General features: G+C 43.4%; 2 protein-coding genes across 3 annotated transcripts; one reads left to right on the forward strand and one right to left on the reverse strand.

The window, feature by feature from the left end:
- eif5 (eukaryotic translation initiation factor 5) lies at positions 1–8,348 on the reverse strand. The gene is made up of 12 exons (XM_030117060.1): positions 8,264–8,348; positions 7,495–7,698; positions 3,471–3,750; positions 3,316–3,397; positions 2,854–3,026; positions 2,660–2,771; positions 2,438–2,568; positions 1,703–1,864; positions 1,127–1,288; positions 866–1,030; positions 596–736; positions 1–410 (listed from the first exon to the last, which is right to left on the reverse strand). Exons 3-12 carry the CDS (start codon positions 3,540–3,542, stop codon positions 312–314), a joined length of 1,299 nt encoding a protein of 432 aa, XP_029972920.1. The 5' UTR covers positions 3,543–3,750; positions 7,495–7,698; positions 8,264–8,348; the 3' UTR covers positions 1–311.
- An 880-nt stretch (positions 8,349–9,228) lies between these two features.
- On the forward strand, positions 9,229–14,141 carry vps29 (VPS29 retromer complex component). 2 transcript variants are annotated; one of them, XM_030117402.1, is made up of 5 exons: positions 9,229–9,346; positions 10,990–11,001; positions 12,001–12,192; positions 13,335–13,570; positions 13,656–14,141. In XM_030117402.1, the coding sequence occupies exons 1-5, from the start codon at positions 9,344–9,346 to the stop codon at positions 13,771–13,773; spliced, it is 561 nt and encodes a 186-aa protein (XP_029973262.1). In that variant the 5' UTR covers positions 9,229–9,343; the 3' UTR covers positions 13,774–14,141. The 2 variants fall into 2 exon arrangements, with proteins under 2 accessions (XP_029973262.1, XP_029973263.1); XM_030117403.1 differs by lacking the exon at positions 10,990–11,001 and having other exon boundaries at positions 9,256–9,346.
- Positions 14,142–22,486: the final 8,345 nt, after the last annotated feature.

Here is a 22,486-nt window from a genome sequence, read left to right on the forward strand (position 1 = left end):
GTGTGGTGGATAGCAAAACATTCATTCTTTATTGACTGGAAAAATACAGGAACCAAAAAAAGAAAAGAAAAGTAATGTGCAGTCAAAATGATCCCAAACACCCATGATTAAAATCCCCAGAGCCACTTCATCTCAACACGCCTCAAATCGGTTAATGTGCAGCCAGTAAGCGCTATGTTAAGTCATGCCACGAAGCAAGGGGGCGGGGTCTGAGGGGGAGGGGGGCATTCAGGAGGGACAGGGGGCATCGTGAGTCAAAGCCACAACACGAGAACAAGCATCATCCTCCTCCTCGTCGGGATGGCGGGGGCTCAGATGGCGTCGATGTCGATGTCGTCCTCCTCTTTCTCGGGGGTTTCGGGTTTCACAGTCTCCACTTTGAGCTCGCGGGCGGAGGACGAGTACACCACCTGGAAGAACGGCGCGGTTCAGTTCAAGAACACGATACTGCAGTACTGCCGGGGAGCAGCGGGGGCAGCACTGAGCCGCATTTAAAGAGACGGAAAACATTCTCTTCACTAAATGAAAGCCGGGGTTCTGTCCCGGCTTTCGTCTGGACTTTTCTGCTTGAATGTGACTCGACGTCTCGCTTCACCTCCACGTTCTCGTCGTCTTCCTCCTCCTCCTCCTCGCTGCCCTCGCTCTCCTCCTCTGCCTCCTTCAGCCATTTGACGAAGGGGGCGGCCTTGGCGTGGATCTCTTTGGCAAGTTCCTTCGAGACGTACTTCTTAGAAACCTGCCGAGACAAAAAACAAAAACCCCCGTTAGAGGCGCTTGATGCTGTGAAGTTGGGTCGTCCATCAGATCGACAGACGGAAACCTCCTAACAGGAAGTAAATCTGGAAGCGTGAATAAGTCCTCCCACCTTCTCGGCCCAGGCGAATATGACGTCCTCCTCCAGCAGGTCGGCGTCGTACAGGTCTTTGAGGATGATGGGGACTCGGGACAGCAGCTGGTCCTGGTGCAGCTTCACCACGCACTCGAAGCCGCCCAGCAGGTACTTCTGGGCCTTCTTGTTGTTGTGGCAGAACTGAGGGGAGGAAGAGGAGGAGGTGAGTGCGGCTCGGCTGGGAGTATCGGGACAGGGGGTGGGGCGTTTGGGGCGGGGGTGGCGGCGAAGGCTTACTCGCAGGAAGTGGCGTTTGTACTTCTTGATCTGGTCGCGGATGTTCTCGTTGAAGAGCAGCTCGCTGAGGATGAGCGGGCCCATGGCCTTCACGTCCAGACGCTCCGCCTCCGCCAGGATCTCCTTGTCGGCGGCGTCGATGGTCCCGCTCTCCTTCTTATGCTGCGGAGCCAGACGACCACACACACACACTCAAACAGCTTCCACACTGTGTTTCTGTGTAGCTTGATTTGTTTTTTGTGACCATGAATGTCTTTTTTCAATCTTTGTTTTGTTTTGTCTCCTTTAGTCTCAGGCTTTTTTAAATCCACTTCTCTTTAAGGAGTGGTGTCGTTACCTCCTGTTTTAGCCAGGTGTGATGAAGGGAAGCTAAGGTTGATGTTCTGTGTGTGCAGGCTAAAGCTGAAGCTAACGCTAAAGCTGAATCCGTCTGCTGCTGTTGGATCTCTCAGGTCAACAGGAGTTCAGTCGAACAGTAATGGGTTTGTGCCTTTACTGTCGAGCTGCCGTTCATTTGTACTTTCCGCATCCCGTCTGGTTTCAGACGGATCGACCGGCTCAGATTTGCGGCCGAACCTTGACGAAGCTGTAGAACAGGTTGACCCGCTCCTCCAGCGGCTTCTCCAGGTCCTCGCTCAGCGTCAGGTTCTTGGCGTGGTCGCTGATCTCCTCCATGCGCCGCCGCTGCGCCTCCTCCGTGGTCTCCTCCGCCCAGTCCTCGTCGTCGTCGTCTCCGTCCTGCACGGGGCGGGGCACACACAGTTTCCATGACAACTCGGCAGGAGAGGCTGTGAGACCTGCGGAGTTTCACCACAGCTCCAGATCTTTGAGTCAAGCTGGTGGAACTTGTTTCTGTTGGAGGAACTGAATTTACCACGACTTTCATAGTTTACAAAGGACACAGGAAAGGGACTTCATTCACGGAGTGATCGAGCTTATCGGCAGCACGCTGTAGGAAGTGACTATTTTAAAGAATCACCTCCACAACCCTGTCTGGAGTGACGGCGAGCGACAGGAACAAAGCTGAGTGACAGAAAAGAAAGGCGGCGTGCGGCGGTACAGACGGCGAACTCTGACTGTTTACACGGCTTAAACAAATATTGGCTCAGTGAAGTGGAGCTTTAACCTCCGACTGTCAAGTTACTGTTCTGCATCCTGACTGAATTACAGTCAGAAGCTTTCAGTTCTCCTCTGGCTCCAAGATGACCCTTGCCCTTTGACCTGCGTGAGGCTCAACCTGTTTAAAGACTCTTCTCTGGACGGTAACGTCGACCAGAAAGCTCAAACCGCCGCGCCGGCCACTGAACGCACCACGGCCTGAGGAGCGTCGAAGTTGTCGTGGTTCCCGGCCTCGCCGCTGCTGGAGCCGTTCTCCTTGTCCTTCTTGCGGTTCTTCTTCTCCTTCTCCTTCTTGGCGGTTGCGGATCCACTCTCATTGCTCTCTGTGGAGGAGGAGGAGGAGGCGGGTGGAGCTCAGCGATGGCGGCCTGGCGGAAGCAGCGGGGGGGGGGGCTGGGGTGTGCGAGATCTCACCTGGTGGGTTTTTGAGGATGAACGTGCAGAGTTTGTGTCTGGTGTCGAGCATGCCGCGGTTCCCACAGGCCTTACAGGAAGTGCCGATGGTTTGCTTCTTGGGATTGACATGCTGGAAGGAGAGCAGACGTGAACGACTGGGAACGTCTGGAAGCCGGATCCGGACGCATCGACCCGCCGTGTCGAACATTTACCAGATCAGTTTCAGGGTTGTCGCACTCGGTACACAGCACAAATTTTCTGATGAATCCATCGAGCATGTCCTGCAGCTTGTTCGCCTCGTGGGATCCGTTGACGATGTAACGATCGTTTTTGGTATCAAACTGGGTCTGAGCGCCGAGTTCACAACCAAAAAACTTGGTCGGGTCTGCAGGTGGAGAGAACAAACACCTTCACTCATCAAACGCTCCGAATTTCACACCAACCTCTATTTTCGGAACTAAGTTTTTTTCTGCAGCTGAAGCTTTGTTTCCTCTTATGGAGATTTTACCTTCTGAATAAATTGAAAAACATAACTTCTAAACTTCTTGAAAATATATGAAGCCTGAATCCTCAGAGCAAACTGTTGAGGCGCCCGTGGGAAGTCAAGCAGTTTAATTCCAAAAGTGTTCTAGCGGCAGAATGAATGTGGACAGATGGGAACTGCTGCTACTCACATGTTGGAGGCCTGTTCAGAGCCTTTGCAACGTCAACCATGTTGACAATGACCGTCTTGATTCCATTCCCTTTGCCTTCCACCTGGACAGACGGACACACGCGTTACTCACGGCTGCGACGCCGGCCGAGCGGGAGGCAGGAGGCGAGCCGTTACCTTGGCGATCAGACGGGGCATCTTGTAGCGGTAGAACTGGTCTGACACGCTGCGGTTGACGTTGACAGACATTTTGGCTGGATGTTAGCACTATCAGTAAGATAAAAGGATCTTGGTTGGGGATTTTTCGGGATCTTCTGTCTGGAAAAGAGGGGATGACATAAACGACTGCAAGCGTGCTCGGTCTCTGACATGAAAAACGTTGTGCCGCTGTGGCCGCAAGCTCCTTGCTTGAAGGCTAGATTTCCACCACACAGGTTCCAACGGCTGCGCAACAGCTCTGAAAGAGGAGAGGGACAGACCACCGTCAATATCTCATCACGTGCTGCATCAACAGACATCCTGATCTTTCTACCACAGTTATGCTTTACATTTGAACACAGAGGTTACGAGTCAGTGTGAAACTCCTGAAAAACAGGCGTCATGCAAGGATGGAACTGTTCTGCTGGTTACGAAGGAGTTTTCTCCAGAATCATCACACCAGACGACAGAAACATGAAGTTCCAGCTGGTTCCAGCTGGCGGCAGTGCACACCGAGTCGGACAAGGTGGGAAAGAAGATGACGGAAAAGAAAAACCATCCAGAGAAGTTATTTAATCAATCTGGCGGTTTGTTTTGTGGGAGGGGCTCAGATTAATGGCTCTGATTCACAGCAACCATTACAGTGGTTCCGGTGGTGTGAAAAGTTGTGAGCAGCTGCAGACTCAGATTCTTCCACAAGCTAAATCTGACTGGATTTATTCGCTGCTCCAGACGTGATTCGATCCGTCGCTGCGATCCGACAGTCAGCGCGAATGTAAAGTTGCTGCTTTCCACCTTTTGTGGCCATAAAGGCTCAGAAACGGCTTTGTGAAGGCCCTTTGTGCCACACGGGGGCCTCCGGCTTTAGTCACATAAGACCGGGTCACAAACAGGAGGCCTCGCAGCTGCCGGTGCTGACGGCTCCAGCGCCGGCGAGCCTTTCTCTGGACCGCTTTGTGTCACACATGCCAGCGTGAGTCAACATGAGGTGACTCACAACCTGCTGCTGCCGCCGCTGTGTGACACTGAAGGTCTGAGCTGGCCTCAAACAGCACACACACTTCAAGACGGGAGTGTGGAGGGGCTGCAGTCTGACCCGGCACGTCGCAGCGATCACCTGTTTGAGGCTGCCTGAAAACACTCGAAACACTAAATCTCCCAATGTTGCTCTTATTAACTCGGATTGGGGTCACATGTTCAGACTGAAGACTGTTTTCAGTCCATGAGCCTCCCTGCTTTACTGTGAAAGGAGTTTCTTTTTCAAATTGTTTTCTGGACGTTACCTCGGCATCAGATCTGTGCGTGTGTGTGTGTGTGAGTGAGTGAGAAAGACACACTGGAACAGTGTGTTCCACCTCTGTGCCACCTTCAGAGGACAAATCAGGGCACAATACAGGCAAGACAGTGTTTGTGTGCACACACACACACACACACACACACACACACACACACACACACACACACACACACACACACACACACACACACACACACACACACACACACACACACACACACACACACACACACACACACACACACACACACACACACACACACACACACACACACACACACACACACACACACACACACACACACACACACACACACACACACACACACACACACACACACACACACACTTCTACAGTTGTGAGGACACCCACTGATTTAATGCATTTCCTCACTCCTTGCCTTAACCACCAAAAATAAATGCCTAACCTCAACCCATACCCTAAAACTAATTCTAACATAAAAATCCAGTCCTAACCCTCAAGAAGGTCCATAGAAACTCACACAGAAGAAAACTTGTCTCCTCTCGGTATCTGTGTGTCAGTAGCTGCATTTGCAGTGCAACGTGATCCTGAACCACAGCTCTGCGGTTCCTGCTTTAACTAACGCAGCATCGAGTTTAACTTCCAAGTTTTAATCCATCGGTTGATGAACGGGACTCTTTTCCTCACTTTAATGGACACTGAAGCTGAAACACCCGAGTCGTCATTTCATGATGCTGAGATCAGGTCTCTCTTTCATCCAGCTGATTGATTTTAACGTCTATCATCGACTTGCGTCCAGTGAAGGTCAAGCAGTCCGTTTTCAAACAGGAATAAGCAACTTGATCGTTGCAACAAATTTCCTCCTCAGTCGAAACACTTCCTCTCTATTTCAGTTCGAAATGCAACAACTACACCTGATACTTGAGTCTCGTTCCTCCATAGATTAAATGAAAACTCTCGTGATTACTACAGCCTGAACACTGAAATATGATCCAAACACACAGTTATGATCTTGATTAACTGATTTGAGGTTTTGAGATTGCTGAGTGAGTCAATCTTTGGAAAACAAAAAGTTCTGTTGAACAAATTGTAACCTGGGAAATCAATATACAGAAACTACAACACTCTTCTTCATACTCATGAATTGTGCTGCGCCAGTATCTTCATCCTGCTTCACCAAACCCTCCAGCTTAGTAATTCTAGTTTAAACCACAAGGTGGTGATGTTTACTGAGCAGAGAAAACGTTTTGCTAATGTCAAAAAAAAAGTCGTCAGGAATGAGAAAAACATTCTTTACATTCAGAGGAAACACCAATTCAGCAGATCTGTGAGAACATTCTTCATAAATCACCAACATTCCCACAATGGAATGTTCTCAGTTTTTCTAAAATCAGTCATCGTTGCTGGAGAAACATATTGAGATTCTAAGCACTCCCAAAAACAAAAGCCTGATATTTTTCACTGTGACATTGATGAGGAAATTATTTTTATCCTACATATCCATTTAAGATTTACAGAAGTCGATTTGATTTATAAGTCTGGTTGTTCCCACCAAGCAGTTTTCATATCTGTTGTCAGAAATGTGCTGTAAAAATAAATTTCAGGCCGATAAATTGTATCTAATCAGTTAAGAGCTCAGAGGATTCTGTGTCTTCAGTAAAGCAGATTGACGTTATAACGATGCTCAGGACTTTATCGGGGTGGGGAAGTAATTTCCCAAAGAGGCCAGATGAAGAATTACCACTAGAGAGCACTGAGAGCAGAGACACCAGATCAATAAGATTCATTTCTTGATCGAAAAAAAAAAAGATCGATCTTTTTCAAACATGTATTTAATGAACCATTTTGACTCTGCATGTCTAGAAATGACACCGTCATAGAACTCAAGTTCAGTTAACCAAACCTGGGTTCTGCCCAGTGGCGGCCTCAGGGTTCCCCAGGGCCTTATGAGGCCCCCCAGCACATCTACATGGACCTAGAAGCTACTGACTCCCTGCTGCTCAACACACCACTGACAACTCAAGTCCAGAGAAGAGCAGCTCTAAGAACGAAAAAAAAAAAAACCTCCAAGACAGAAGTGTGCTTTTCAAATATCCACTTACAATTAAATAAAATAGAAATGAGAAGTCTTAAAGTTCTTCTGGATCTGGTGGTTTTGATACTCTAATGTAAACCAAAGCAGTCAGATTTAAACATATTCAATTTATAGGACATGAAGTGCTGCCAGTTTCTATTTTTACTCATTTCCCATAGGATGAGGCCATAAGGGGCTGGGGGATCTGGGGACAGTGCAGGGTCTGTTCTGGGGGGACCTGATCAGGGGCACATGCAGGGCCTCGATCTGCTCTAGAGAGTCCTGGTCTGGACAGGCATGGACCCGGGTGTTGATCTGGACCTGGTCTGTAGGGGACTGGGGAGCTCAAGGTTTGGCCTGGTCCTGATGTGGGGCCTGGGGGGGTGAGACCCCGGTCCTGGGGAGCCCTGATGTGGACCCGGGGCCTGGTCCCGGAGCTAGCTAACCTAGCCTGCTGCTGTTGGTGCAGAGTGCGTCACACAGTCACTGCACACGAGTGGAGAACTGGGAGACGCCATTTTGATAGTGTCACAGAAAACACGGCTTGTTGCCCCACGATTACCCCATCTCTCCAACTACAACCCCTCCATCACACACACGCACACACCACAAACTGCAGAAACACGGGGGGATTAAAACACAAACTCACCGTTTTCGCAAAACAAAGACATAAACACAACGCAGATCGTCCCGGAGCCGCAGTGAACGGTGGTCGGAGGCTGGATGGCGGTGTGAGGACTGCAGCAGGTTCCGAAGGGGGGAGATCAACACCCTGAAGCGGCCACACGGTGCAGGTGCCAGGCTCGAAGACGGAGAGAGGCGAACCGAAACGTCCTCGGGGGGTTTGGGGAACCTACAGGGGACAAGAAGCGGGGTGTTATCCGCCGTAACCCAACACGATCCGACACCCAGAAGCGTCGTGTGTCACACGTTTCTCTGATTTCTGAACGCAGAAGCAGAAAATAGATGACGCCACGAGTTAAACGTCCAGAAGGAACGGAAGCCTCCGTTATGTCACGTACTCACACGGCGACGAGATAACGGCTGTCAGCTAGGAGGCTAAAGTCACCGTTACACGTGTCCGAACGCTACATTTCCTAACAAATAAAACATACGTGGACAATATCACCCAAGCAAAAAATCTTTAAATACTATAAATATCATAAATTAATCCTGGTAATACCGAAACACGCTGTGGCCAGCGTTCAGGCTCCAGGAATTAGTCGCAGCCCGATGCTAACGCGGAGCCCGCTGACGTCGCGGTAACGAGCCGAGTTCAGTCGAAGACGGTGACACGAAGCGGCCGCTCTGACGGCCGCTCGATAGCTGAGTTTTCTCCACGGATTCGAGGCTATATCGACGCTGAATCCACGTCAGCGCGAGAAGAGCAAAACGGGGTAGAATAATTTCGAACCCACCTCTCGAATGTTCTGCGAAGCTCTGCTGCTGACGGCGCTATTAATGGAAAGCTCACGAGTAGCACGTCGTTAGCCACATCCGAAAGTTAGCATTAATTTCAAAGTAAAAGCCTGTCAGGACTGCAATCTACAAACCAGTTTCTTCTTTTTATCTTTAAAAAGACTCAAATTTTCTTCTTCTTAAGGAAAAAAAATACCCCAAAAGAAATAACAACCACCAAACTGATTATATCTTTATGTCAATTTAAGGACATATAATTAAAAATGAAAGTGAGATTTTGTTGTGTAATAATGTAAACCAATTTTATAACCAGTGTTAAAACGTCAACTCTTTACAATGATTTAAAATATGTAATTTATTTCAGCGAATTGTACTTAAAGAAAGACAGTTGATATAAATCAGAATTCTCCAATAGCAGTTTTTTAAAGGCCAAGAAAAGAACAGGTACTAACCTTCAGTTATTTTACTGATGCAGAGTATGAACACTCCACTTCTGAGTCTGGTTCTGCATGGTTCTTTCTGTGAAAAGGGAGTTTTTTTCCCCACATCTCTTATATTCATATGGCACTGAGTATTTGTTTTTTGTAAAAATGATACAAAATAGAATAAAGATTAATTGCCTATGCTTTCTATACCCATGGTGATTGGGAGCATTATACACTAGTTTAGTTTACGTGTACTCATGCAACGTCTGTTTGTTTGTTCTTTTGGCCTCGTTTCCTTTCATTTGCTTTTTGTTTGTTTGTTTGTTTTACTCGTTTGTGCCTCTTTTAGCCAATTTCAGATTGTTTTGTGTTTTTATGCTTATTTTTATGTGAGTTCTGTGACACTGTTGTCTTCATTGCCGTCCAATGTCACGCGTTTGTACACAAAATTTTAACAAATCAAACATAAAGGAAGATTTTTCATTATTAATGTAATTATATTAAACTTTTGACACATCCGGTTCTGTTTGTACTTTGAAAGGACAGCAGGATGTACAGCTGACGACGTCCTCCGTTCCTATTGGCCAACGTCGTGACGTCGAACGTGCGTAAGCGCTTCCTTAACCTGACTCGCTGAAAACTGAAAAATAGAAGATGGTGAGTAAAAAGCTGCGACAAACTGCACAGTTTCTACTCTTTAATACGTTCACAGCGCACTCTTCGACCAGGCGATATATTAACGAAGTCTTTGTGGAAGCGAGGAAGTGGACTTCGCCGCTCCAGAGCCGCTGCGCGGTTTTAATTTCGGGGTGTTTGACTGCAACAGTCCGCTGGGAGATGGAGCACAGGTCACATGACAGCTAACAGTTTAGTCTCCAAAAATCACCCCGATCCACCTTAACTCTCCTTTTTATGACATATGAATCACCAAGTCTCAGTTTGCCACAACCATTCTTTAACTATACATGTTGTCTGATTGCTTGTTACACCCGTGCTGTGTTTAATTCCGCCTGATTTTAACAACCGTTAGCTCGCATGCTAACAGCTACTTTATCTAATGTTGTTCATCACTCATTTATTAACCCAGACTGCAACAAAAAGTGATTAAACAGTGAGATAGTTCAGTTAGAAAGACTTAAATCTCAGGGTGGAGCTGAACGTTCATTCGTTCGTTCGTTTGTAACGTTCATTCATTCATTCATTCATTGAGTTTATTTTTAATGATACTTTTCACCTTACCAGGATTTACTGCAAAATATTAGTTATATCCGGACTTTCTGGGTGATGAATGTGATTTACAGATTGCAGTTAGAAGTTATGCATTCCTCGGCTTTTAAATAAGTTATTAAAGTCATCAAATATGTTTGTCTCTTTTTAAGTGAACTATATAGAATATCAAGTTATATCACAAGACCACGATATGCTGTGATATTATCATATCGCAACACAAGTATCGTGATGAACGTCATATGGTGAGGGCCTTGTCAATACACACGTGACCCTGTTGGAAATGTAACAGCAGCAGGTCTTGATTTTCATGTTATGGGATGTATTGTTGTGTCGCACAGTGGTTAGCACTCTCACTTCTCACTGTGTGAATATCTGCGGTTCAAACCCAGGACGGGCCGGCTGCTCTTTGAGGAGTTTGCATGTTCTCTCTGGGTGTGCATGGCTTTTCAATCTGTCCCCCGATTCAGGGTTTGTGTGAAGGAGGCAGGCTGGAGAGGATTCAGTCACACGGACTGAACGTGACGTAAACTTCACTGCCAACGGCCACAGATCTGCTCTTCTGCCTGTTTTAGCCGTTTCGACCTCAAATAACATCCAGGACTGTTGTGTTTTATTCTAAATAGTTCATCCAGTCGTGATTAATTCAATTTAATCAAATTTGAAATCCACATGAGCTGATTTGCTTCTCTACATGGTTTTGCATTTGGCTGCCTTCAGTCTTTTTTATTTGCTTCATCATCATCATCATCATCATCATCATCATGACCACTAACCATCAACCTTTAATAACTGATCAGCCACATTGTCGTTTAACTTTTCTTATTTGATTTTGAATGATTAATATCTGTCTACTTTAATCCATTCACTTTTTAATTTCTAATTTCAGTTTTTGCCTTCTTGTCCCAACTCTTTTTTTCTGTTTCTGTCTCTCTTTTGTTTGTTTTTTGTTTTTTCTATTTTACCCCTCCTGTCTTTGATCATGCCTCGTGGCGTTCTCTCCATGCACATCCTCACCCCCGCCCCTCTCCCCCGCCCTCACCTCTCTTTGCCTGTCTCCAATCAATCACCAGGCTGGTCACCGGGTAAGTGTTGTGTTTCTGCTGTCTGCTCCACTAACTCGGGAAGGGGACGGCTGCCGCCGATGCTTCAGTTCCACCTCGTCTCTTTTTTTCCCCCACTGAACAGAGTACATTCACTTTTTCACTTCTGTTAAGAAAAGCCAGGGAGCGTCTTGATCCTTATTGATTGGTTATTAATGACTGGAACATAAAGGACCTTCTGATGGGTGCCAGCTCGTAGCTTTTTGCTTTGAAACTCAGCACTGTAATACGTAGGAATGTGTAAGATCAGGTGATTAAACGGTGTAATGATTGGCCCCACAAACATTTGCCAGACAGTGTTGTATTCATGTTGAAGACGTCTGAGCTGTCATGCAGCTGAACGCCACCGCTCGGAGTTTTACTGCAAATTCAACATTGCAGTAAAACACTGATGACTAAAACCTGCTTGAAAAGTTTTCATCCTTCACTGTTTTGCTGTGTTCAGAATATACTTTTAACCGAAGTGTGATGTTGAGGAAAGTGCTTGTTGGATGAGTGTTGAGTTCACTCGGGAGTCTTTGGTTCATTAACCTGAATTATGGTGTGAATCTGAATCCTCTGATGTGGATTTTCTAACACAACTCAGTGATCTCTCAGCTGGTTTCTGGAGTTTTACTGAGATTGCCAAGTTTGGTTTTTAATAGAAATTCTCACGTTTGTTTAAGTTTTCTCTGTCATCTGCCGACTGTCTGAAACCCGACGGCGCTCATTCAGTCCACTTATTAATGAGCAGCAGACAGAACCGGAGCAGCAGCCGTGGGTTTCAGACACTCGCTTCACTCTGGATTCTTCTCAGCAATATTTCTTCTTTGCAACTTTTGAAAGCCTGTTTTACTGAACCGCATTAATGTAGAGTGAATTGCTGTAACTCATTAGTGGCGTTCCGCAAGGCTCCGCCCTCGGCCCACCTGCTTTCACCCCCAGTCAGAACTCAGCTGGTAACCGACCTGTGTGTGTGTGTGTGTGTGTGCCTGCCATCAGTTGGTCCTGGTGTTAGGTGACCTGCACATCCCCCACCGGTGCAACACGCTGCCCGCCAAGTTCAAGAAGCTGCTGGTGCCCGGAAAGATCCAACACATCCTGTGCACGGGGAACCTGTGCACCAAGGAGAGCTACGACTACCTGAAGACCCTGGCAGGCGACGTGCACATAGTGCGAGGAGACTTCGATGAGGTGTGTGTGTGTGTGTGTGTGTGTGTGTGTGTGTGTGTGTGTGTGTGTGTGTGTGTGTGTGTGTGTGTGTGTGTGTGTGTGTGTGTGTGTGCGCGCGTGTGCGTGTGCGTGTGCGTGTGCGTGTGAGAGAATTAACATGCAGGTTTTTTTACAGAACTGGTCACACACTGTATATACAGTAGTACAATAGTACAATGAAACACTGTTTAATTAAAACCCTGAATCTTTCATATAATTCACATTTTACACTAAAACTGACATATTTCTGCTATTTATTGCAAATCAAAAGTCTCGGATCAGATATTTTTTTGTTTCTCACCACATGTCATATATGTTATAGTTTTGTAAACTTGGAAATAGCTGACGAAACAATGACGTTTTAGAGTGGTTTTTTTTGTTACATTTATCAGTTAGAATCAGTGTTTTTCGTGGTAATATTGAATATTATGAATTTAATATTTCTTCCTTTATTGTGGGAAAGTGATTGTGCGTTAATAACGACACGCTAAGGATTTAAAGAATTCAGTTATCTTTGAAATAATCTTTCAAGTGAAAACTGGCTGGTTTTGCATTTTCATGACAGAAAATATTCATGTTTTTACTTCAAACTATCCACAGAAACACTGAAAATGATGTAGTTATCCTGCCAGGCCACGAGGGGGCGATGTTGGTTTGTGTTTCTAATGCAGAGAACAATAAATAGGAGAATCTGCAACAAAATGTTTCCGTTTCAATTTGAAATCAATTGGAAAGAAAAGAAAAAGCTCCTGTATTAGATTTTATTTTTATTCTGCATTTAGAGATTAAAGTTGAATTATGTCAGCAAGAAGTTCACGAGTTAAATAAAGTTTAAAGTTGTTTCTCAACAATGAAAAATTCTGAAATATCAAAAATAGTAAACGTGGAATAACCACAGAAAACAAATATAAATTATTTTTGAAAAGCTAATCTTCAGAATCTTTGTTTTTTTCCCCTCTGTCAGAGTTTTGTGTCTTTTTTAAGTAACTTTTCACCGAAAATGATTTTTACATCAATTGTTGAAAATCAAGGTTGTTTTGTCTCTGTGTTGACAAAAGTTGCCTTTTCAGCAACATTGTTGTGTAAACAGGACTTGAATGCCCCCTCCCTCCCCTCCCCCTCAGAACCTGAACTACCCGGAGCAGAAGGTGGTCACGGTGGGCCAGTTCAAGATCGGCCTGATCCACGGCCACCAGGTGATCCCGTGGGGCGACGTGGCCAGCCTGGCGCTGCTGCAGCGGCAGCTGGACGTCGACATCCTCATCTCCGGCCACACGCACAAGTTCGAGGCCTTCGAGAACGAGAACAAGTTCTACATCAACCCCGGCTCGGCCACCGGCGCCTACAGCGCGCTGGAGAGGTGGGGAGCGCGGTTCCACATGTCCAGTGTGTCATTTATTCCTAAAAACGACATGCTTGACGTCATTTTTATTCTATTTTCACAGCAACATCATCCCCTCGTTTGTACTCATGGACATCCAGGCGTCCACCGTGGTCACGTACGTCTACCAGCTGATCGGAGACGACGTGAAGGTGGAGAGGATCGAGTACAAGAAATCTTAAGAGGAGGAAGAGTGTCATTTCATTCCTGTCCACCAGGGGGCAGCAGCCTCCACCACAGAGTCACACAATGTTCACTGTAACAAACTGTTCAGTAACTTAACTCCAAAAGAAAAGTGTATTATATTGTTTATATGTCATCTGCTTCTCTCCCAGCTCTATTTGGTATCAGTAGAAAGAAAAAAAATGCAATAATGTCACGTGTTTTGCTATCAAAAGAAATATTTGGTGCCATTTCTTCTCCTTCTTCTTCTTCTTCTTGTTCTTTTTTTTTTTAATTCTCCCTTTTCATGATTCCAACATGTAATCTTTGACTTCCTGTAGTCGACCAGCTTTCATTTATTTCTGTCTCACAATAAAGATGTTATATCACTCCAGGTGTTTTTGTTTCCACGGATAAAAAAAATCTTAAAAAAAAGCGTGATTAGGATCAATTCATAGTTATGATCACAAAAGAAAAAAACAACTCAAATCAAACAAGGAAGAAAGTCAAAAAGTGAAAAGTATTTCTAATTTTAACACACAAGTGCAAAAAGAATAAGTGAATCTGTTTAAACTGAGGTGATCTGACTGCTGCTAATGCAAACTGAACAAAGCACGTGACCTCGTTTGGTTCCCATGTGTTTTTAATTCCATTCAGAAACCAGAAACGGCGTGATTTCCCGGAAACGGAGGCTGGAGCGCGTGTCTTTATTCCTCCTTCAAGACACGAGGGGGCGACCAAACTCCAATTCTCAACAAGCCACGTAAAGAAACCAGAAAATGATACAAGAGAAGAAAAATACGAATTTAAACACAGAAAGTTCAGAGAAAAGCACAAAACTCATGCAAAATAGTTACAAATTAACAAAATGTGGAGAAAACACTGTTAATGAGTCAGAAATGCATCAAAGATTTGCAAAATGTTAAAAAACAAATTGATGCATCACAAAAGTTGCAGTGTGATCAAGGAAAGTATGAAAAATAAAAACAACATTCAGTAGGAACATAACATGAGGAAAAAAAGATGCATTTGATGTGAAATGTCTGGTATTTTTGCATTTGAACTTCTTTTGTATTTTTGCTCAGTCTCAAATACATTTAATATTAATAGATATTAAATACATGTTTTCTTTCAAAACAGCATTTTTACTCTGCAGTTGTTTTCCAGTTTTAGTTTTTTATTCAGGATTTCTACTTCAGGGCTAGAAAACATTCCCCTGAAGCGCACAGTTTGTAAGATAAAACTGACAACAAAACATGACAGTAAAATAAGAGATAAACAAATGAAACATGTCAGGAGGTAGAAGATGATGAAAAACGGATGGGATTAGGAGAAAAAAAGGAAGAAAAGCAGACAGAAATCAAGAAAGTGATTCATAAATCGGAAAAAGTGTTGTCGTCCCATTCAGCCATGGAGAGGGAGGTCAGGCTTTCACTCAGAGAGTCATCCAGCTTCAACTCTTCCTCCTCCAGTTTCACCCTGTCTCCTGGAAACAATTAAAAATATATAGAGACACTAAAGTTTCACCAACATGAGGATAAATTCTAATATTGAGGTTTTTAAACATACGTGCTGATCTTTTCCTTCTGGCTGAAGGCGACGTTGGTGTTTTAGTCTTTCTCTGGTTTGATGCAGATGAATTAAAAGACCTGCAGTGGAGGTTTATGCACTTATGACAAACAGTTTAAATGAGCATGAGACCGGTTCTCTTCTTCCTTTTGTGCCCCACCTGGCTGATGCGTTTGAGAGGGAAGGTTTCCCGGAGCGTCTGGAGCTGCTGGCGCTGAGCCTCCTGCTGGGTTTGGAGGGAGGAGGAGCGTCCGCTGGTTTTTCTTTCTCAGGCGAGGCCGCATGAACAGGCTGATGTCTGTCAGGACGGCTTCCTTTAAACACAGAACACAAGACAGTCATCCTCACATAATTCACAAGATCATTCACAGGAATTTCAAGACAGATCACTGAAAGAAAACTCATAAAAATTGTGCAAAATGTTTAAACAGCTATCAAAAAAATATGAAAATAATACAATAAAAGCATTAAAAAGTAAAACAAATAAGCAAAGAGAACATCCAGATAACAAAATACCTGCAAATATGAATAAATCACAAAATAACTATCAAAATACTGAAAATGATCAAACAGTTGTAAAATCATTAGAATCGGGTGTAAAATGACCAGAACAAGAAACAAAAAGAGGGAACAATTAATTCAAAGCAGCAAAATGATCAAGTCAGACAAATGAAGATGATAAAACCTGGAAAAAATACAGAGACAAAGAAAAATGTGGAAAAGACAAGATGGAAAAGGAAATAAATTAAGACAAAAATGACACAAGAATAAAAAAAGCTGAACCAAAAACCTCAAAAAATGCTCAAAAATGAGCAAAAAATGATCAAACACACAATTAAGTTTACCACAGATAGACAAAAAGTTAAAATTGGGACATAAAAAGATTGAAATGTCGCAAAAAGTTCAGACGTAAAGGTATAAAAACGTTAATAACAAAAGTTAAAAACATGCAACAGAATAAAAATCACACTGAAGGCCAGAAGCAGCCGGAGAAAAGACAGAAAAGTGGACAAATAACAATAAAAACAAGAACAAAAAAGGTTCACGGTTCTTCAAGAAGACGTGAAACTTTATTAAAAAACATGGGAAAGAGTTACAGCTTCCACAAACAGCAGACACATGATAAAAGACTGTTTCGTACAAAAGAAGAATAAAATATTTAAATCACAGACAACAGAGAACAGTAATTCAAAGAAATATGAACAAATCACAACAAAAGACGTCAAAGAGACACAAAATAATCACAAAGACAGGCGAAGCAATGAAAAACAAACAAAAAAAAACTATAGCAAGAAAAATGAGTAAGACAGAGGCGACATCAGCACAGAGGCAACAAAATATTTTCTTAAAGGTGAGAAAAATGCTAAATGTTCTGAAATAAACAAAAAAATTACAAAACAATATTATAAATACATAAATACAGATACAAAATCAGAGGACAGAATAACAGCTAAAAAGAGTCATAAAAAGAATGAAAAGAAAAAAACAAAAGCACCCTCAAGAGGCACAAGAGAATGAAATCAGAATCCGGTCTGGGACGTGTTTGAATCTGAGCTCACCTGCGCAGACGCACCTGTGCAGCACGTTCAGGTAGTGTCGCGCCATCAGGCCGCGCACGTGTGCAGGGCTGTGAGAGGCCGCCACGGCGTACAGGAACTGCTTCTGGGCCGGGGTCAGCGCGGCGTGCTGGGGAGGGGAGGGGAGGGGGGGGTCAAAGGTCAGCCCATCAGCTCCTGAATCCTCCCACAGAAACAGGCTGCTTACCTTCAGGAACGGCGCTGCGCTCACGGCTCGCCCGATTCTGATGCCGGATGCTGCTGCGAGGTTTCCACAAGCGCCTTTTAAACAGAAAAACAAGTCGATTGAAAAGATGCTTCAAACTCTGCCACTTTTAACTCTTTAAACACTGATAAAATCGTATGGACGACCTGTGCAGCAGGGTAGAAAAAGAAAGAGACAATAATTTAACCAACAATACACCAAAAACACCAAGAGACACCGAAGGACTGCAGCCAGGGGCAAAATGAGCAAAACACTGTGCAAGATTTTAGAAGGAAATGAAGAAAAATGACCGTAAAAAGGTGAGAAATGATCAGAAATAGATGCATAATGACCAGAAGGAGAGAAATATGACCAGAATGAGACTGAAAAGGGTGCAAATTGACCGGAGACACATTCAGAATGGCTGGAAATTAACACACAATGACTAGAAAAAAGTGCAAAACGACCAGAACAACACATATAGAAGAAGGAAATACAAAAGAGAAAGAGAGGCAAAATATGACCAGGAAGAGGTGCAAATCGAACAAAAAAGGGACACAAATTACAAAAAGGACTGTAAAGAAATACAAACAGGGTGAAATGACCAGAAAAAGAAGGGAAGAGTTGGAAAATGACTAAAAAGAGACAGAGGATGAACAAAATTAAGAGAAGGATGCATAAAAAAAGAGACATAAAAGATTATAACCAGTGAAAGGATGCAAACCGACCACAAAGACACACAAAATGACCAGAAAATGTCAAAAACAACAGACACCTAAAGTTTTACAGAATGACAGAATGCCCAAAACAAATGCATGCAATATCAAAAGAGCTGCAAAAACGCTGCAAAGATAAAATTTCAACACCAAATTAAAAAAAAAAAAATCTCAAAAAGAAGCAAAGACACCAGAAAGAAAAGCAAAACCACATAAAAGCTCTCTGGTGTCATATATGCAGATAAACAAAATGAACAAAAGGAAGTAAAAGACTATCAGGAAAAAGGAGAAAATGATCGAAAAGAAAAAAGAAATTATGTAAATAATGACAAGACGGCAGAAAATGATGAGGAAGAAACTGTAATTTGGCAAAATAACCAAAAGACTATTCTAAATAACCACATAAGCTTAAAATGTAATTTAAAAAAAAAGATGCAAAACTAACCAAAAAAAGACATGAAATATTTAGATGACTGAGATAATTAATAAAAAAAAACTGAAAGGGGGCATGAGAAACCAGGTATTATGAATGCATGAGGCTGGAAGTGGGCGAGCTTCTGCTTTATTCATCAGAACAGGAGAGTCGGATCCTCAGGCTTATTCCTGGACTCGGTTACAGCAGTTCAGACCAAAGAGCTCTAATTAACGAGCAGCACGAGGGCCTCGGGTTCAGGTGTGAGGTTTCACCTGCTTCCCGCTCATCTCAGAAAACAAACAAACAAACAAACAAACAAACAAACAAAGCTGCTTCTCACCTTTTAAAAGCACAGTCACAATAAGAAACAAAATAAAGCATGATGGGATGCCAAAAGACCAGGAAGAGAGGGCAAATAACCTACTAGGGATGCAAAATAACTTAAAAATGGCAAAAATTGTCAAAAGAAACAGAAATGGATGAAATAGATACGGAAGATGGTTACAGAGAGTCAAAAAAGACTGAAAAAATATTCAATGTAAATGATACAGAATAGCCCAAAGTGACAAAACATGACAATGACAAAAATGAATATAAAAGTACTACCGTATGTCCACATGCTATATGACCACAAAAGGATGCAAAATGGCCAAAAGTGACAACATGTGACCACCATGATGTACAAAATGACTAAAACGGTGCCAAAAAAAGCACATACACTTGTAATAAGGCCGCAAATGGACCAAAAAGGTGACACAAAAAGGCTAAAAATAGAAACAAAACAGGGAAACCAACCTGCTGAGGTCTGGTCCGCCTTGCTGCTCCTGTAAAACAGACACATTTGTCACCACAGACTCACAGCTGCAGATGTTGGCCGTTTCAAATGAACTGACCTCTGCAGAGCTTCGTCCGGCTGCAGTCTGTGGACCGGCAGATCCTCTGCGAAGGTCACCTGCTTCCTCATCTTCAGCTGCTGTGGATCTTCCACCGGCAGAGGCTCAGTTACACCGTCAGGTCAGTGTGGCTGTTCCTCTTGCTTTGGGGTTGGCGCCGAGAGGCCATCAAACTTAAAAGCACAGGTGCAGACCTCCCTCCACTGCAGGCAGAAACACACTGGATCACCTGACAGGCGTCAGCCCACAGGAAGTCTGAGTCACCTCCAAACTCTGTGTAAGACAAGCAGCTGACTGAGCAGCCAAACACCCTCAATAAACTGCTCCCTGGAGATCTGCTATCTGCTGGTGGCAGACCGTGGATTTAACATCGGGGAGGAAGTTGGACTAATGTGTGCTGGGGTGAAAACCCCGGGCCAGGCTTCAGAAGTGGATATTCATGCTTCGGTTTTCCAAACATGTGTTTCATCTCCAATTATTTTTTTTTTTTGACAAAATTGATGGCATTTAACCTTCCTCTATCATTTATTCTTAAGAGAAGTTATATAAAAAAGGTGACAACGTTTCTTTGTGGTTGATCCTCTACAGTTAAATACCTGTGTTGTTCATGTTTGTGTGGGATCAAGACCTCTATTAATAAAACACTGCATGGAATATACATATCTGTGATCAGCTAATAACTCCACCTGATCCTCTGTGACAGGAATAAAGAAGTTCCTGCTGGCATCTGGTGCTTCTCCCCCCTGACCTGCTCTTTAAAATGACTGAGAACAACTTCTGCACAGAAATGAAAGAGGATTGGGTTTATTCCGAGCATGAACTCACAAGAAAAGGATATAACACTGCTAACATTAATAATGTTGTTAACTAGCTTAACGTGGTGTAAATGCATGTGTTACCTAGCTGTCATTTAGCTAAAAATATCTGCATGTAAGAGCATGGCGCAACTTACACGGTGCATTTAAAGACGCCTCGGGAAAAAAAAACAAGTTACCGCATGTTAGTAATGGATTACACGGTTGTAACGTTTTTTTATACCATCAATGGTCGTAACAGCTGAAAAAAAGTGTGGGGGAAAGAAGGCACCGACACGGGAAGTGCGGGGCAGGGCCGGTTTTAGCTATGGGCAATGTGGGCGGCCGCCCAGGGCGCAATCTATGTGAGGCCGCACGAGAAATTCATGATCCTTTTGCTAACATGTTGCTAAGCCACAGAAGACGACTGTATGTGGTATTTAGTTTTGCTGAACTACCCAACTATTGTAATTGAGGCATCGTGTCATGCAACTAATGTCACCCAGAGGCTACCTAGTATAGTTTGTGTTTCAAATGCAACAAGAAGTGTCTCTCTGGACTTGCCATCATCAGCATCAATCAGTTGCAAAAGAGATATGGTATGATGATATAATTGATGAATTTGCACCAGTGAAGGCAAGAAAAGTGAAGTTTTGGATTGCATTTCACGCCTGTTGTTAATGTCAGTTCTAAACAGGATGGAAAAACCCAGGTTGAAAAATAGTTTACTGCAGGATTTTCTTTTCTTTTTTTTTTGCTTCATTCATTTTCAATTTATATGCTCTATTTTATTTATTGATTTTGTTTTTTCTTTATTCTTGTTACTTCTTTGTATCTAAGATTATATATAGAGTTGCCTTTTTTACTTTGTTCAGATATTATTCAAGTATGCACAATTTATGTACTGTATTTTATTTATGTATTAATCTTGTTTATCCTTTGTTTATATATTTAAGATTATATTTGATAAAATAATCCAAAAATAATATAATGTACTTCTAATTATTTGTTTTGGGGCGGGGGGGGGGGGGGGGGGGGGGGGGGGTGACGGCTCTCGTCCAGGGCCTCCGGTGCGGGGGGACTCAATATTCACTCCGCGTCCATGAAAGCCACATTCTTAAAGGCCTCGGTATGCTTCCCCGTGCTCGGGCTGACGTGGTGGGGCCTCTCCAAAGGCGACATGATGCGCCTTCGAAATAAAAGCATAAAAGCTAAAAATGTCTCTTTTGCTGTAAAATTTTGGGTAGGACGAATGCGCTCGTTTCCAGCATTGGGTCGAACATGTCTTCCACATCACCTCAAGCATGTAGTCACGGTAGAAGTAGTAGCAACAATAACAATAACAATAACAATAACAGCTTTTATTGTGTAGCCTAACTAAACATGACGCATTTCCGCTACACAAGTTTTGAAGGGAAGAACGGACAAGTCCAGCAGGCGGTGTGATTCTCCCCTCTGACGTTGCAGAGCTGACAGATCAACAGCCGGCATCTCTGAGCCTGGAGAGGAAGGCACGATGAAGTCTTTGGGACCAGGGCCGTTTCTTCCTATAGGCCAACTAGGCGAATGCCTAGGGCCCCCACGCCACCAGGGGGCCCCAAAGCTGCATGTTCAACCTCTTCTGAGGAAAATTAAAATGTCCTGTTTTTATCTGTAGCTAGCTCTTGTGTTTATTACACCTCTTATATGCTTAAAAATAAACGTTGGATATAAATAAAATAAACTGCAATGATTTGTGGCATTATTAGTCTGTTGGACCACTGTCACACAGCAAGTGACGTCATGTAGCGGCTGCCGACAGGTACGATGGGAATGATTGACAGCTCCCCATCATTAGCGAGTGGATTAACAAAACAAACCATAATGGTATCAAAAAGAAAGCCCAGCGGCGCGGAAAAACGGAAGAAATAGAAGAATGAGGAAGAAAAACGTTCAAAGGATAAAGGTAAGTCAATTGCTGGTGATGTGGGCTGGAGAGGTCGAGGTGAAACGAAGTTTTTTTTTTTTTTTTTTTTGCAAGTTTGTTTATTTGTCGCACTATCTAGTGTTGGATAAATGTTAGCTTGCTGTCTGCTATTATCTGTTCGTCACAATCTCAGCTTTAATGTTTGTCTCATGAAAGATGGCCTGTCTTGCCGGGAATGATTGGCTGACTCCGTAGACCCGTATATTCAGATTATAAGGAGGGAGGGCATGTCGTTGTGGTAGTCTGCTCTGTGTGGAAGTTGTCTCTCACATATTTTACACTTTATTTTGTGATAAGTTAGAATTAATTTACTAAGTTGTGTCTTGTATAGGACTCTAACTTTTTTGTTTTTAATTTAAATAACTCTTTTAAAGGTCTGTTTTTTAATCGATCAATCAATCAACATTTATTTAATAGAGCCCTTTACAACACATACAGTGACCAAAGTGCGCTCCAAAATAATTGAAGTATATGAATAAAAATAAGTACATAATCTAAAACCAATAAAACAATATTAAACCAATAAAAACAAATACAAGTAATGTGTTCAATGAGTGTGATTTATAAATAATAGGGATGGTGTTTTCTTCTTATTTTAGACTGTTATGGCAGTGGTTCA

Source organism: Salarias fasciatus, chromosome 19 (assembly GCF_902148845.1).
Source record: "Salarias fasciatus chromosome 19, fSalaFa1.1, whole genome shotgun sequence".
Taxonomy (NCBI): domain Eukaryota; kingdom Metazoa; phylum Chordata; class Actinopteri; order Blenniiformes; family Blenniidae; genus Salarias; species Salarias fasciatus.

Excerpts from the sequence above, each read along its gene's own strand:
- eif5 (XM_030117060.1), bottom strand. The coding sequence starts at position 3,542 with ATGTCTGTCAACGTCAACCGCAGCGTGTCAGACCAGTTCTACCGCTAC. Across the intron at positions 3,027-3,315 it reads TCTGAACAGGCCTCCAACAT|ACCCGACCAAGTTTTTTGGT; the intron begins GTGAGTAGCAGC and ends CTCCACCTGCAG. Across the intron at positions 1,865-2,437 it reads TCGACGCTCCTCAGGCCGTG|GACGGAGACGACGACGACGA; the intron begins GTGCGTTCAGTG and ends CGCCCCGTGCAG.
- vps29 (XM_030117402.1), top strand. Across the intron at positions 12,193-13,334 it reads TGCGAGGAGACTTCGATGAG|AACCTGAACTACCCGGAGCA; the intron begins GTGTGTGTGTGT and ends CCTCCCCCTCAG. Across the intron at positions 13,571-13,655 it reads GCCTACAGCGCGCTGGAGAG|CAACATCATCCCCTCGTTTG; the intron begins GTGGGGAGCGCG and ends CTATTTTCACAG.